Source organism: Sarcophilus harrisii, chromosome 4, assembly GCF_902635505.1.
Source record: "Sarcophilus harrisii chromosome 4, mSarHar1.11, whole genome shotgun sequence".
Taxonomy (NCBI): domain Eukaryota; kingdom Metazoa; phylum Chordata; class Mammalia; order Dasyuromorphia; family Dasyuridae; genus Sarcophilus; species Sarcophilus harrisii.
In genome coordinates, this window is record NC_045429.1 from 57,466,159 (window position 1) to 57,482,507 (window position 16,349).

General features: G+C 36.5%; 1 protein-coding gene across 2 annotated transcripts in view; it reads right to left on the minus strand.

The window, feature by feature from the left end:
- The window catches only part of F5 (coagulation factor V), a 79,621-nt gene that overhangs the window by 41,200 nt on the left and 22,072 nt on the right, over window positions 1-16,349 (minus strand). For both annotated transcript variants that reach the window (XM_023501770.2, XM_023501773.2), the window contains exons 5-10: window positions 15,005-15,148; window positions 12,168-12,389; window positions 10,627-10,792; window positions 9,182-9,377; window positions 7,780-7,879; window positions 5,919-6,130 (exon numbers count right to left, since the gene is read on the minus strand). In XM_023501770.2, the coding sequence (XP_023357538.1) occupies window positions 5,919-6,130; window positions 7,780-7,879; window positions 9,182-9,377; window positions 10,627-10,792; window positions 12,168-12,389; window positions 15,005-15,148 (1,040 nt within the window). The remainder of the gene's footprint in view (window positions 1-5,918; window positions 6,131-7,779; window positions 7,880-9,181; window positions 9,378-10,626; window positions 10,793-12,167; window positions 12,390-15,004; window positions 15,149-16,349) is intronic.

The window sequence follows — 16,349 nt, forward strand, 5'->3', positions numbered from 1 at the left end:
ATTATTAAACATTTACCAGCATCTGCCTGGTGAACACTTACTATATTGCCTGGGTTTTCAAAAGATTGAAATGGAAATATTCTCCTAAGACTGGCCACTAAATGGCACAGTCAAGTTCAAAGCCTAAATTCAAATCCAGCCTCATACACTTACTAGCTGTGTGACTCTGGGCAAGTCCCTCACCCTGTTTGCTTCAGTTTCCTCATCTGTGAAATAAGCTCAAATGGCAAACCACTCCAGTATCTTTAAACCCCAGATGGAGTCACAGAGAATCAGACACGACTGAAATGACTGAACAACTACTAAGACAGATCTTGTTTTATTACTGCCACTTTTTTATTTTTTGCTGAGGCAACTGGGATTAAGTGACTTGCCCAGGGTCACACAGCCAAGAAGTGTTAAGTGTCTGAGACCAGATTTGAACTCAGGTCCTCCTGACTTCAGGGCTCATGCTCTACCCGCTGTGCCATCTAACTGCCCCACTATTACCACTTTGAAACATCTAGGTTGCTGGACTGACTATTCTACTTGAGTAGATAATTGAAGGCTGATTATGTGTGCCATTCCCCATCTCACCTCCCCGCAAGATAATTCATCCTCTGCTTTAAATTCTGAGCTGCCAAACACTGTTGGAGAACAAATCCTGAAATCAATATTAACTGGGTTAATTTTATAGGAAACCAAAAGGTGACATAGCAGAAAGAGCAATGAATTCAGAAAGACTTGAGTTTGGATTCCAATTCTGTTACTGACTTTTGGATTTACCTTTGTGACCTTAGACAAAACACTTGTCCTCATTAGAACTTAGTTTCTTGATCTAAAAATTGGGATTTTGACTTAGATGATCTCTTAGTTCCCTTCTGACTCTGCCTTTCATAGCACATTTCCACTTGGCTGTCCCATAGGTTTCTCAAGCACATGTGCAAAACACAATTTGTTTGATTTCCCCCAAACAATCCTTTCTATGTTAAGGCACCCCATCCTTCTAGTCATCTTGGTTCAAAACCTTGGAATCATCATTGACTCCCTCACCTTCCTTCACCTCCCTTATCCAATTAGTAGCCAAGTTTTATTAATTCTTTTTCTTCAGGATTTTTTGCCTGTGTCCTTTCCCCCTACTTATATAGCTGTTAAATGTTTTCCTCATCTCTAACCATCATCATTACCAAAGCTCTCCCTCTCTTTTCCACATAGATACCAAAGTAATATTCCTAAAGCGCACGCATGATCATATAATTTTAAACCTCCAATGACTCTCTATGTGCCTCTATGATAAAATAAAACCACCTCTCCTTAGTATTCAGAGCCCTTTGCAATCTGGCTCAGGTCTACCGCTCCAGACTTATTTATGCCTTACTGTTCCCTCTCACAAGCCATAATTCAGCCAAATCCTGTCTCTTAGAATTCCTTTCTTCCTTCAAAGATCAGTTCAAGAACTACCTTTTACATGAGACTTTCACTGATTCCCTCAGCTTCCAGTACTACCCCCATAATCTTTTTAAAATTTTGTGCCTATTTTTTATCTTTATACATGCACATAGCATTTCCTTAGATAGAATGTAAGCTTCCTGAAGGCAGGGAATGTTTTAATTTTTGTATATTTATTCCCAGCATCTACCACAAGCACAGGAATCCACCTAGCTTGTTTACACAGATAGCCATTCATTTATCTCTTACTGACCCTCAGTCTCCATAGCTTCTGTTTTAATCCTCCTTTTCCCCAATTCTGCCATGAATCCCCTTATCTAAGCAAACTGATATTACCACCAATCCACTTGAAAATTTTCCCTTATCTGATTCCTCAGGATGCCTCCTCCCATCCTCTGGTTCACTTCAAGTCTTCATTCATTTTCTCCTGCAGCCTACTAAGGTGGACTAGTCTTAGAAAGTTTTTTTGAAGAAATGACAGAAAATGCTTTACCTCTCACCTGTGGGAAGTCTACAAGTGTTGCACATTGCACATGTGTTTAGACTTTTTCAATATTGATTTGTGGTGCTGATTTTTTTCCTTTTTCTTTTTGTCTAAATAATACTATTTTCCATATGGGATGGCTCTCTGGGAGTGGGAGGGAAAAGACACTGAAGAAAATGAGGTTTGTGCTGCTTGCCCAAAGGTGCATGTTGTGGTGATAGTCCCAGGCTCCAAAATGAGTAATTACAGATTTGTATGTTCACCTACCTAAGTGTGAATGTGAAGGCAGAATTACTCAACACTTATTTTGTTCTTTTCTCTGCTAAGGAGGGATCTTTGGATGAGAAATGTAAGATCTAAAATGGCTAATAGGGTAATGATATCCAAGAGAAGTAGGTAGTATTACACTGGTAAAAAGGGGGGAAATGTTAACAATTTTAACTAGCCAAAGGTGGAATGTGTTTCCTTGAGAGGGAGTAGGTTTCTTCCACACTGGAAGCTCTAAGCAAAGGTTGGAAGACCAACTTTTAGGTATGTTATAAAGAGGATTTGTTTTGGACTAGTTAGCTTTTGAGATCTCTTCCAAGCTTGACAGTGACTCAATTATTTACTTAGACAGTCTTAATCTCTTCCTCTTTGAGTTTTTCCTTTTAGCTTATAATCATGCTTAAATATCTATCTTAATTTTTAAAATTACTTTATTACCTTTCAAGTTATAACTTTCTTCCCTTTCATACCCAAACTCTGAGACGCAGTAGTAGTAATAGTAATAATGATAATGATGATGGTTAATATTTATATATTCTTTTTTTTTTTAACAAAGCAGCTGGAAGATGCAGTGAATACAACTCTGGGTCTGGAGTCAGGAAAACAAGTTCCAATCCAGCCTCAGACAATTGCCGGCTGTATGACCATCTCTGTCACTTAACTTTTGTCTACCTAAGTTTCCTCAACTCTAAAATGAGGATCATAAGAGGACTTAATTCACAGGGTTGTGAGTTAACACAACAAATAAAGTAATATTTGTAAAGTGCTTAGCAGGTACATAATAAATGCTTTTCTTCCTAGCTTTAAAATTTGAAAAGCAAAACACTTCACTTAGATTCTCTCATTGCCTTTCTACAACACTATGCAATAAATACAAGAATTATTAAGAACTTCATTTTATTGTTAAGAAGTTAAGTGACTTGTCCATAAAACTAAGAGATGGGTATTGATCCCAAACACCTCCTGACTCCAATTGTAGCACTCTTGCCAGCTTATCACATTGGTTCTTATTCTCCCTAAAAAAGACTTTCTGATACACCCCTCCCCACTTTACAGAAACACTTCTCTCCAAGGCTACTCTTATCCTCCCCATCCCAGAACTAAAATTCTTGTTTTTCTTCTTTCTGGCCTCTTTGCAGTAACTGACATTAAGGGTGTAGTTCCCTCCATATCTTTGCCTCCCTATGTCTCTGACTGCATTTATGTCTCTTCTTCTGGCTTTCTCCTCTAGTTCTCTTTTCCCCTTCACTTTGTTCTGGGCTTTCTCTTCTTTCTCCTTTGGGGACCTCATTCCTTTCCATGGCTTCGGTGAACACTGTTAAGCAGAGGTTTCCCAATCTCCCCCCAGAGCTTTTTCATGGATGTGTTAAATTGAGCTCAAATCAATTCCTAAATTTTTAGTGTGAGCATTTACACCTGGAAAATTGTCAAAAGCTACAAATCAGGGTTAGATTTAATGTTTTGTTGATATCCTTGGCTCAAGAAAGTGATGGAAAAGATGTCAAAATGGATTAAACCTTTAAATCTATCTTGCTTTTCAGAGATCTCATTGTTAAATGTTAACTAGCACACTCATGGCTTTAATCATGTATTTTCAACTTACTTCTAGACATTTCTGCCTGTATATTTTAACAACTTAAATTAAATGTAATGAACACTAAAGTAATCCTCTTTCTTTCATACCCGTTTACCTGACTTTATGTGTAGAGATAGTTCTAACATCCTTCCAGGCTCCCTGGACTCATTATATTCTAATAATTTGTGACTCTTGCTTGACCCTCACCACACAGCTACTGTTTTTCAACCCCTTAAATAGCTTTCAAATCCAGCCTCTCCCACTGCAATAACCCTAGTTCAGGCCCTCATTCCTTTTCACTACTAGAGTATTGCAATAGGCCTAATCAGGCCTTCCAAACTCCCATTTACCCATTCTACACACTTGCTTAATAATCTTTCTAGTGTGATGCTATATGTATTTCAGTCAAGATCTTTAATAATTCCCCATTGTTTACCAAATAAAATATATGTGTTTTTTTTAATAATTAAGGCAATTCATAGTCTGGTTCCAATAAATATATCCAGTCTAGTTCATGATATTCTCTTTCATATATTCTATATTCCTTGTTCTCTTCCTCTTTCCAGTTTCTATGTCTTTTACATCATTTTCTATGCCTAGAATGTATTCTCTTTAGTGAAAAGATAATAAGCATTTGCTAATATCTACTATGTACCAGGCACTGTGCTAAACATTTTATAATCATATCTCCTTTTAGCCTCATAACAATCCTATGAGGAAAGTGCTATTATTATTTCCATTTTATAGGTGAAGAAACTGAGGCAGATAGATTAATTGACTTGCCCACAGCTGAATTTTAACTTGTGTCTTCATGTCTTCAGGCCCAAAGCTTTATCTTCTGAACAACCCTAGAGTCTTTATTTCTACCTTTCAAAATCTCTCTCTTCCTTCAAAGTCTTATTCAGATACCATCCCCCTTCACAAAGTCCTGACAAGTAAAACTGGCACTTTTCATGACACTTTTTTCACTTAGTAACTTTTGTTTGTATTATAATTATTTGTGCATTTGTTCTTTCCTCTCTGAATCCATTAGACTGTAAGATCATTGAGAACAGATCCTGGATTAGGTATGTTTTTATATCTTCAGAATCGAAGCTTTATGCAAAAATAGCACAAATGTTAACAAGTTTTAGCAAACTATTTAATCAAAATATTGAAAATATGGAGCAGAAACAAATTTTCTTTCCCTATCTTGAAACAGCAGGACCTTTACAACTACAGATTCTATTTTTTATTACATTATACTTTCCTTTAATTTAACAATTCTCAAATGTCTCTTAAGAACACTGGTAATAATACCTGAGACCCTTTCAGTCTCTGGGATCACAATTCTTTTCATAATACTATGAAAAAGCTTTAGTTTTTAATATTGTAAACAATTGATAGATGTAATCCTCACAAACAAAAGTTCTTTGAAATTCTCAGTAATTATTGAGTATAAAGTGATACAAAAGGTTTGAGAATTACTGCTTTGTTTTGTATGTCCCAAGAAGAGATATTTAGATTCTCATAAATTGTCTCGGGAATTCTGGATGACTATGATCTAAAGGAGCTCTAATTTCTTCAAGTTTGAGAACTCTCCTGCCAAAATGTAGATCTTTGCCATCTGCCCTGTAGCTGAGTCTTCTTACATTTGTTGTCTGCTTTAATTGGAACATAAGGTCCCCGACAGCAGAAGAGACATAAGGTTCTCTGTCTCTATTTTCTATTTGTTTCTTAAGTATTTATCCTAGTTGTTGGCACATAATAAGCATTTAATGCTATCCCATTCCTTTAGGAAGAATTTGAGCTTGCCAAGTCTAAGAATTAGCACAATAAAGTACATTTAGGAAAACAATCATGTTGAAAAACAAAGCTAATGCTATTAAATTAAATTCTAGTAGAAATGATTATTTTGAGTAACCTAGATAAGAAGGGCTGTTCAATTTTTCTGCAAAATAAGTCTGTCTGTTGATACTATCATTGTTCCGGCTCCCTTACTCCATTATCCAGAATAAAATCCAATAATATACCCCAGAATCTGGATTTGGAGACAGATCAGACAAGAATAACCAAATGGAAAGATTATATAGCAAGAAGGAACACTCAAGACCAAACCTTCTCCAGTTCAGACTGTAAACCTTGCAAGTGCGGGTAAGGGTAATTAATGAAGGGATACAATACCTGGACCCCTCGATTGTCCAAGGTTCTGCTCTTACAAATCAACAGTAGCCCAATCAGGCCTGAGGCAATATCCCTTGGGATGTCCACAGTACTATAATATGGCCTTGTTAAGCATTGAGCATCATTTTCTGTGGGTTCATCAGATTCCAGGATGTTCCACTTATAAGTGTAAGTTTCTCCTGGTTGGACAGCTTTGACCAAGGTGTTGTTGCCTAAAGGAAAGTTAATTTATAATGAGTTTTCATTTGGAAAGTGATTTCACACCAGAAAAATAGTTAGAATCAGGATATAAGAGAAAAGGAAGAGAAAGTGTTCTGATACCATAAAACTTTGACAAATATCTTCTCTTTCCCAACCAGGAAGATAAAGTCTTGATTAAATGTTTAGTGTAGAACTTGCTACCTGAGACCTCAGTTTCCCTAATTATCAGCTAATCAAAGATAAGTAATGAGAATTTTCAGACCAGAAGATCCATCCTGGCAAGGAGGAAAATTTTTTTCCAGAAAAATCATTCTATTACATGTTCCGGGTACAGTTTATGACCTCAAAATAAAATCTGATATAGATATATGTGTGTATAACTTATAGGTATAAGTTAATTATACATATATATATATTTATTATTTTAGTTTATTCTAATAAAAAAATAACAATAGAACTACAAGTATAATTAGTCTCATTTTAAAAATGGATTTTCACCTAAGAAATGTGTAAATGCAAATACCTAAATAGGATAGAGCACTGGATCTAGGGTCAGAAAGATCTGAATTCAAATCTCTTTTCAAATACTTAACTAGCTGTCCAATCCTAGGTAAATCATTTAAGCTCTGTATACCTCATTTCCCTCAATTCCAAGATTGTTATGAGGTTAAAATGAGACAATATTTATAAAGAATTTTGGAATCCTTCAAGTGTTATGTAAATGCTAGCCTTTATTATTTTTTTCTCACAGCACCTAAGATTTCTTCACTGTTAGGTATTCCTAGTGTGGGAATTCTTGCTGCTGTTCTAGCTCATCATATCTGACTAGTACGTTAATTCTATGTTAATTCTATCCTGTGATATATAAAAATTAATTAATTTGCTCAGAGGTATTTCAGATGCTTCACTCTCTTTAAAAGAATTAAAAATAAAATTAATATAAGAAGTAATGCAGAGTTTGCACACAACATGGCAAGCTCACCCTTACTGATACAACTTCAGAACTACTTAAGTATTTTACAGAAGATATTTTGGTGTCATAGAGATTAAATAATTTGCTCATAATACATGGACAAATTGGGGTCCAATTAATTGCCTCCATTATTCTTTCCAGCTGTCCCTGCCATACTTATCCACAACACTCCATTGTTACTGGGAAAGCATCAAGATGCGTCATTCTCATGTTTTTTGGGACAGAAGGAGTTTGAGGAGGAATGACATGTATGGATGTATGTATAATTTTGTCTCTAAAATATGCAATTGTTTGGCTTGTCCACTAGGGGTTGCTATGACAGCAAGAAAATGACATTTTTCTGACATCCTTCTAGATGTTGGGAAATCACTGTATCAATGGATTAGCACCTTAGAAGTCATTTAATTTATTTTCCCACGTTGTGAAGATGAGAAAATTAAATCCTGGACAGGTTGACTTGCCCAGCCTCATACAGATAGTAAATGATAGAGTTGAGATTAGAAGTCCAGACCTTTTAATGACAAATCCAGCACTTCCCTCACTATCCCACACAGGAGTGTGGCTCTTATCCCCAGTACTAGAGCAGACTAATTGTATTATTTTATACATGAAGGAAAGTCAGCACAAAAATATACTTTGTGACATATTGAAAGATACATTCAAAGGCTTCACCTAAAAGATACAAACCTGAAGTAGAAACATTCATAGCTGTTTCATCATCTGTGGAAAGTGTTACTCCATGAGGATAAATACTATAGGGACGGCTGGCCATATTTTTGAATACAATCTGTCAAAATGGGAAAAGAAAAACACAGAAATCATGACTTCAGTAATTAAGTCTACTAGATTTATATGCCTTTTGATTAAAATGGTTGACTAAATTTTACACTCAACTTTGGATTGGTGGGAAGAAAGGATTTTGTTTTGGCTACTTTCTTACTCTTAGCTGAGTTATCCCTAAAAGAAGTATCTGAGAATCTCTAACTTTTTCTTATGAACACAGAGGAAAACTCTACTATATTGCTCTAATTGCTTTTAATTAATGGGTTCATCTCAAGGAAGTGCTGGCATTTTTGACAACTGGCTTTTTTGGGGGGAGGTTGGAGAGGAAATGTACATATGATATACTTTAAATCTAAATAAAACACACACTTTAAATTAAGATTTTTTTGCCTATCACCTTCTTAAGTACAGACAATAAAACAAATAAATCAAGCCCCATAAGGTCAATTTTTTTTTATTTCTATAGTGTAAATGTTTACCCTGAATATTTGACAGTTTACTTCCATGAGCTGATATGAGCAGATTCCAGAGTGCCTCTGCTACAGTCTCTCTTCTTATTTCTCTCCAAACCCTAAAACCTTCTCCTATTCCCTTAACTCTCCACTATTGCACTCCCACTCACCAATAAAGAAAAGGAGAAAAAAGTCTGAGACCCAAAGATAAGGAAGGAGGTAGAGAAGGTAAACCCAACTCTCCCCATAATCCCCATTTTCCTCACCCTCTCCTTTCTTACCCAATACAGCATCTTTTAGTCCTTTGGTTCTTAATCAAGGGTTCCTGAATATTTTTTTAAGTTTTGATAGCTATTTCAATATAATTGGTTTCCTTAATCATTTTGTGTGTGTGTGTGTGTGTGTGTGTGTGTGTGTGTGTATAATTTTATTCCTCTAAAAACACTATTTTGAGAAAGAGCTCGTAGGTTTCATCAGACTTGCCAAAGGGTAAAGGACATAGAATGGTGAAGAACCCCTACTTCAGAGACCTCTAGGTCTTCTATCTCCAAGAGTGTTTGGGAAATCTGTTCTCTTCTATATATTGAAGCCCCTTTAGAGGTAGCATATGGATAAAGGGAAATGAACTAGATTCTCCATAACATCTATGCTTGCACATTGAAGAAAATAAAGGAGAGGGAGAGAAAAATAATGCTGTCTTTTCTTTTTGCTTTTACAAAGCAACATGTTTGAAGTCAATATGACATACAACTTTAACACACACACACACACACACACACACACACACACACACACACTAATGCCTTCCCGACACTATTCAATTATTCCTCTGTTGGTATCCCACCATTACTTACTTTAAGGGTATCTCTTACTTGGGCCCTAATGATAGGACCCAAGATACTACTTTCTTCAGGTTCTTTATTGTCTTTGGATTTATCATTACTTTCTTTGCGTTTAGTGAAAGTTTCATCTTGGTACTGCTTGTAGACAACCTTCTTATAACGTGTCCCAATTTGGTTTGGGTTATTTTTGTGCCAAAAGCTATGTCTTCTGAAAGAAAAAAGAAAATGTAAACAAAATGAAGACTAGGTCTTTCTTCCATTGAAACCCTGGTTTATTATAAGTGGTGATGGTGGAAGAAGTTGCAAGAAATGTAGATGAAAAAAGAACACTAGAATAATCTTACTCTTTGATGGGGATTCTCATTGGGCATGTTCTGGCCCTTTAGTGGAGTTTCTGTGAATAGTAAAAGTGAATGGAGACTACTTCCCCCTTATTCACATCAGGATGTTAAGAGAACTAAGGGTGAGTATATCTTGGATTACACTGAATTAAGTAAAGCTTAAAGCAGCTGGTGGTACAGTGGATAGATATTTATGTATATGATGTATATGATTATTTGTGAACACTTCAACTTACCACAATGATGATAAGAGGGGATAAAGAATCCACAATAAATCCTATATGAATTTCAGCTCACTATACCTTCTAGTTATTTTCTGTGCTTAATGTTGTAAGACTCTTTCTTATGGAAGGGAAAGGAAGAGAATAAACATATAAGTGCCAAAAACTATACTAAATGCTTTTTACAAATGTTATCTCATTCTCCTCAATTGAGAAATTAAGGCAGATAGAAGTTAAGTGACTTATTCAGAATTATACAGAATGTATCTGAGTCCAAATTTGAACTCAAGTCTTTATAACTTCAGGTCCATTGTTATATCTACTATGCTACCACAGTCTACTAGACAAATGATGTATGGCTGCTGAGTAGCACTTTCCGCATCTGTAGGTAAACACATGCTTACATCCTCTTACATGCTTATTCCCCTAACTTATTAAAAGTAGGACTTTTGTAGTAACAGAATCCACTTTGGTAATAATCTGCCCAAGGCCATATTGATCACCTGAAGTTTAGGGAAAGAGTGAGAAAAAGGCAGATTAGAGTGGGAGAGCTGAATAGTGGCCACTATTCTATGTCCTAAGAATCAGACACCCATGCCATTTTGTACTGATAGACCTTTGTACAAAACAAATATTGTAGTAGTAGTAGTAGCAGCAGCAGCAATAGTAGTAATAGAAGAAGAAAAAGAAAAAAAGGAGGAGGAAAAGAGGAGAAGAAGATATAGGAAGAGGAGGAAGAGGAGAAAAAGAAGAAGAAGGAAGAGGAGGAGGAGGAAGAGAAGGAGGAGAAGAAGAAGAAGAAAAAGAAAGAAAGAAAGAAAGAAAGAAAGAAAGAAAGAAAGAAAGAAAGAAAGAAAAAAGAAGAAGAAGAAAAAGAAGATTCTGATCCACTTACTTGTTCATGTTCTCCTGGTTTTCTGGGGCATAGTCCCAAATAACTTCCTCTGCAGCAATGAAATACTCCCACTTTTTAATGTAACGCCTCTGATCTCGGGTTAATTTGTTTACCTTTCTGGTGCTTTTTGGGCATTTTTTAATTTTGAGATAAGCCTTCATCCCAGCTGAGTCATGACATGCATAGAGTAATGAGGAAATTAGAGAGAAAACAATTAGCTCCACCCAAACATAAAGCATTTAAAAGTATATGGGAAAAATGTATCAAGTTATATAGTCATGGGTCTTAATGGAATAGTCTGAAACTGTTAATAGTGCTGTTCTGGATTTGATATGGAATGGGAGAGCAGAGAATAAGAAGAAAAAAGGAAGGGAAATGGGAAGAAAAAATTTAGTAAAAATCCATTTTCCTGTCCTAGACAATAGGATTCGACAAAATTTCTATTTCATTAACATCCCATGGAGTCAATTTGGGAAGAACATTGATAATAAGCTCATCTAATGGGTATCCAGAATGGATTAAGTTCATCAGGTTTATACCATTTGAGGATGGGTAGAAGGATCAGGGATGTTTATTCTGATGATTTGATGATGTGAGGGAAGAAGGTTGTAATAGCCCTTTATAAAGACTTAAAATGCTTCCTCAGAAAAGAAATTAAATTGGTTCCTCTTATCCCTAGAGGAAAAAAGTGGGAGGAGAACCAAATTTGGGGTTGCTATTTCCCAACATTTGGAGTTAACCAAAAGTATGATGGTCTATTTTTGGGTTCCCTCATGCTGGAAGTCTTCAATCAAAGCTTGGGTACTCAATTGTTAGGTTAAATATTATAATAGAGATTATTTTTGCAGAAACTTGATACTTTTGGCTGCACCTTGAACACTTCAGAAAAACAATACATCTTTAACTGTGAGTGTATTGATTATTTAATTTTACTTTCTCTTTTCTACTTCTCATGAAAGATAAGCCTCCTCTGTTTTCTCAAGGTTTTCAGAAGACCACTTCCTTCCCCCATCATCCTGATTTGCTTAGAGTGATGAATTGATGTGAGTTAGGATTCTGAGAATTCAGCAATAAGATTCTTTTCTCTCAGACCCTGGCAGGTGGGGACAGGGAAGAGAGAAGAGCTCCCAGAAATGACTGGCTTGTAATAATATCATTTCCTTCATTTCAACAATCACTGATGAAACCTGTGAAATACCAGTGATCTCCATTATACTTAAGTACATCAGTAAAAAGGTAAGAATATAGCTTCCAAAGGTAGATTAGGTTCCTGAACATGGTCTCTTGTTATTGACACTTAAAAAGGCACTGCCACAGGGAAATACAAACTGAGGAATGAAAAAGTCCATGATGCTAGGAATAACTCTCAACCCCATGCTCCCCTTACAATGCTGCCTCCCCAAAATAAGTCCCTTCCTCATTAGTGATCTTGAAGGAAGGAGCATCCCTTCGTATTTTTAATTTAAACTTAAGTCATTGTACCCACAATATATCCCCTTAGATGACAGAGAAACTCAATGGTATAAGAAGAGTCTCCTTGCCTTGAATATGCTTTGGGATGAGAGAAGATATCTTCCACCTTCCCTCATGGCTCACAGTCATATTTGCCGTGGTTGACGAGGCTCCAATGAGGGGGATTGCTGAGACTTTATGAGAGTTATGTTCCAGGACCTGCCCGTTGTAATGAATAGAGAATAGTTCAGGACCAGAGCTCATTCCAATTAGATGCCAACTAATTTGGTCATAGGCACAGACTGTTATATCTGAAAGAGAAAGAATAGCCAAGGTCAGAACAGTCAATGAGTTCAGTGTCCTATGCCCCCAAAGTCAGAGATTACTGAAGAGTCAGACCAGAAGGGGGCTTGGACACAACTCGGCTCCAGGACAAGCTGTTACATTCATGGAACCTTTGAGGGAGGGAGATCCCAGGGGCTTAAACTCCTCTCCCACCATGCTGAGGTTAAATACATGCAGATTTCACAAGGACCTTTGATGCTTTGGAATATACTTCTTAGTTGTTTTAATGAAAGATAGAGATAGACAGAGACAGAAAAAAGAGACAGAGAGACACACAGAAAGAGACACAGAGAGAGGCAGAGATAAAGACAGAGAGACAGAGACAGAGATACAGAGACACAGAAAGAGACAGAGAGAGAGGCAGAGAGAGCAGAGACAGAGAGAAAAAGAGAGGCACAAAGAGAGAGAGACAGAGACACAGAGAGAGGCAGAGATAAAGACAGAGACACAGAGATACAAAGAGAGGCAGAGAGAGAGAGAGAGAGAGAGAGAGGCAGAGAGAACAGAGACAGAGAGAAAAAGAGATACACAAAGAGAGAGACAGAGACACAGAGAGACAGAGACAGAAAGGAAGTGAAGATGATGTCTAATTTGGAAGTCTGGAATACTTGAAGGAATATGATATCATTGAAAAATAGGAAAGTTAGGAAGAGGGGAATGTTTTAGATAAAAGATAATAGTTTTAGGTAAGTTGACTTTAAGATGTCCATGAGAAATCCAGTTCAAGAGATCAAGACTTTCCTGTTCCTGCAGGTTATCCCTCAGATTTCTGGGAAGATGACCTTTGGAGCAATGTGTTCAATACCAATTATTATCAGTTAACTCAGGATTTTTTGTTTCAAACCACCAGAGCTCTTAGTTTCTGGTTATCTTTATAACCAAATGTTAATGAGAATTAGTTCATAGGTCATATATTCATTTCTCAGTGAATAAATGAATAAATATTTATTAAAGATTGATTATGTGCTAAACACTGTTAAGTATTGGGAATACATAGAAAAATTGAGAAAATCATTGTTTCAGTGACCTCACACTCTAATTGTGGAAGGCAATATATAAAAGAATATTCAGCTGTAGACTAGATAGAAAGACTTAAAAATCTGAAGAGTAAAGTAATGCAGATGGCAAGATCCAAAGGTCCTTAGGCTACAGTAGGTAATAATGGCAATGATGAGAACAATGGGACACTGTACCTATTATGCTTTGGGATGGCACACTGTCTCTACCCAATGTTCCATATTACTTCCAGGACCAAAGATAAAATTCTTTTGCTGGCAATTCAAACCCTTTCATAATCTGTCTCCTTTCATTTTTTCAGTCTTATTACATCTTATATCTTCCTTCCCCCACCAAATACTTGGGATCCAGTGATTGGTCTCCTTGCCTTTCCTCAAATAAGACCCCCCAGCTCCCCGCTCTGGATATTTTCACTGGTTAGTTGTTTCACCCATTGGACTCTTGAGCCTAAAGACTGTCTTTTGCCTTTTTGAATCTGTAGTTCTTAGCACAGTGCCTACCTAGCACATTGCAGGCATTCAATAATTGTCAATTGATTATACAGTAAATTGGTATTATTTGTTCTTTCTTACGAGTGAACAAACTTGACTTGCCTAAGTCTATAGGCTGCTATAAGAGTGAGTCAAGATTTGAGCTCAAAGCTTAGTAATAATCAATGTTCTATTAAATTAAATTCAACAAGCATTTATTAAGCAACTAATGTGTGTCAGGCACAGTGTTAGGTATTGTGGAAACAAAAATCAAAATTAAACAGTCACTGACTTGAGGCAGCTTACATGATGTTGAGCAAACAGAGACAGTTAAATACAAATCCATCATATCTTTGTATAAATTCATGATTTCATTGGTTTAAGGATCTCCTGATGAAGGCTCTCCTTTACTAAAGCAAACTGATGATTGTTCTGGTGGACTCAGGGAATAAAGTCAGTCACTAAACATTATTAATTGCTGGAACATTGATCAATATTAATGAGAAAGGAAGACATTAAAAAGACATTAAAAATCTGTCCCTCCCCTCCACTTCTTTTTTTTCCCTAAGGCAGTTGGGGTTAAATGATTTGTCTAGGGTCACACAGCTAGGAAGGTGTTGTTATTATTATTATTCCCATTATACAGATGAAGAATTGGGCCCAAGAAAAGTTAAGTAGCTTAGATCCCAAGCTAGTAAATTTCTGGGGCTCCATTTGAAATCAGAATTTGATTCTGGGCAGGTAGGTAGCTCAGTGGGTAGTGTAGTAGACCTAGAGAAAGAAAGACATCTTCCCAAGTTCAAATCTGGCCCTGGACACTTACTAGCAAAGTTTTTGCCTCAGTTTGCCTCAGTTTGCTCATCTGTAAAATGAAGTTAGAGAAGGAAATAGCAAACTGGTCCAGTATCTTTGCCAAGAATGGAGAGTCAGACAAATGACTGAACAATAAAATTCTTACCTGACTCCAGGACTGGCCATTGGCCACTTAGTTATGACATAAAACAATGCTGGTTTTGTCTTAAAAATCCCACGTAGGTTAAATTGACTTTAGGTACCAGTAAGACACCCAGTAAGAGACTCAGCTCACCCGTTACCTGGCAGTGTTCCATTCACATAGCCGTTGACCGTATACATCAGGGAAGGTGACTGCTGCCAGCTTTTGCTTTCATCAAACACTGCAAACATCAGCACGTGTTGCCGGTCATACATCTTTTGAATCCCATTCTCAGTAAGGCTGCCTATCAGAAATAAACAGATGCTTCTTAATAACTTCATCAAGAGGAAAAATAAAATAAAGTAAATTAACTTAATCTTAATATCTTAATAATTATCTGCTCCTAGATGGGAAAGGGATAATTTGTGCTCCTGTATTTATATCTACATCCTCTAGCAGAGCTTCATAAATGCTTGTTAAATGAATGAATGTTGAATAAAGAACCAGAATATTATGGCACTGAAGAAATTCAAGGAATGTATAAAATTTGACCAGGATATAATGTTATTGGAATATTATAAATCTCATTCATGGAAAAATTTTAGGAAAGTATGGAAAGTGGGAATGGTTCCCAAGTCAGTAGGACCTTCTGGCTCTTGGGCTCTGCTGGCAAAGGATTCAATACTTCAGCATTATGTGAGAAGGAAACTTATGTAAATGTTAAGTCACTGGTATTGTCTTCTGCAAAGTGAAATTCAGATAGTATCTCAGTTGAATATAGAAACTGAATGTCCACACGTCAACAGATTCAGTTTCTCTAGAAGGAAGACAATGTAAGTTTCTTTTACTCGCAAACATAAATACCACAATGGACCAAGAAGGTGACTTCTTTCCAGCACTCTTTAAACAGAGGGAGACTGACTGTATCACATAGTAACACACCTTAGAGAAAGATTTCTAATTTAAGAACATTTTAATGAGTTCTGTGAGGGATAAAAATCCTATCTAAAAATGACTACTCAGAGACCTCTCGAAGTAAAAAGCAGAAAAGTTGTTTATTTAATAAATTCTCATGAGAATGAGCAATTCCACCATGAGGAGGGAAAGAGAGAGAGCTCACAGTAGAAGGGTTAAAGAAGGGGATAAGGTATACAGTTTTTAGAGGTTTTAGATACAGAGGATTACATCATGAATTGGAGAACATTAAGAGATAGGTGCCCTCCCATCCCTTAATTGGATGTTATTCGTGCCAAAAACAGCAGATTCCCTACTTCCGGGAGAAACCATACATCAGGCAACTAATTGTCCTGATGTTGGTAACTTGAACAGCGATAAATGTCATCATTCGAGGTTAAATACATATGTCTAAAATCTAAGTATATATTGGCTACCACTCAACATACACACAGAGACCTAGAGAAACTAAAAATACAGAAGAGGAAGTTAAATGTACTTGGAAGTTCAGCTGCTGGAAGTTCTTCACCTGCTCTTTACTACATACAGCT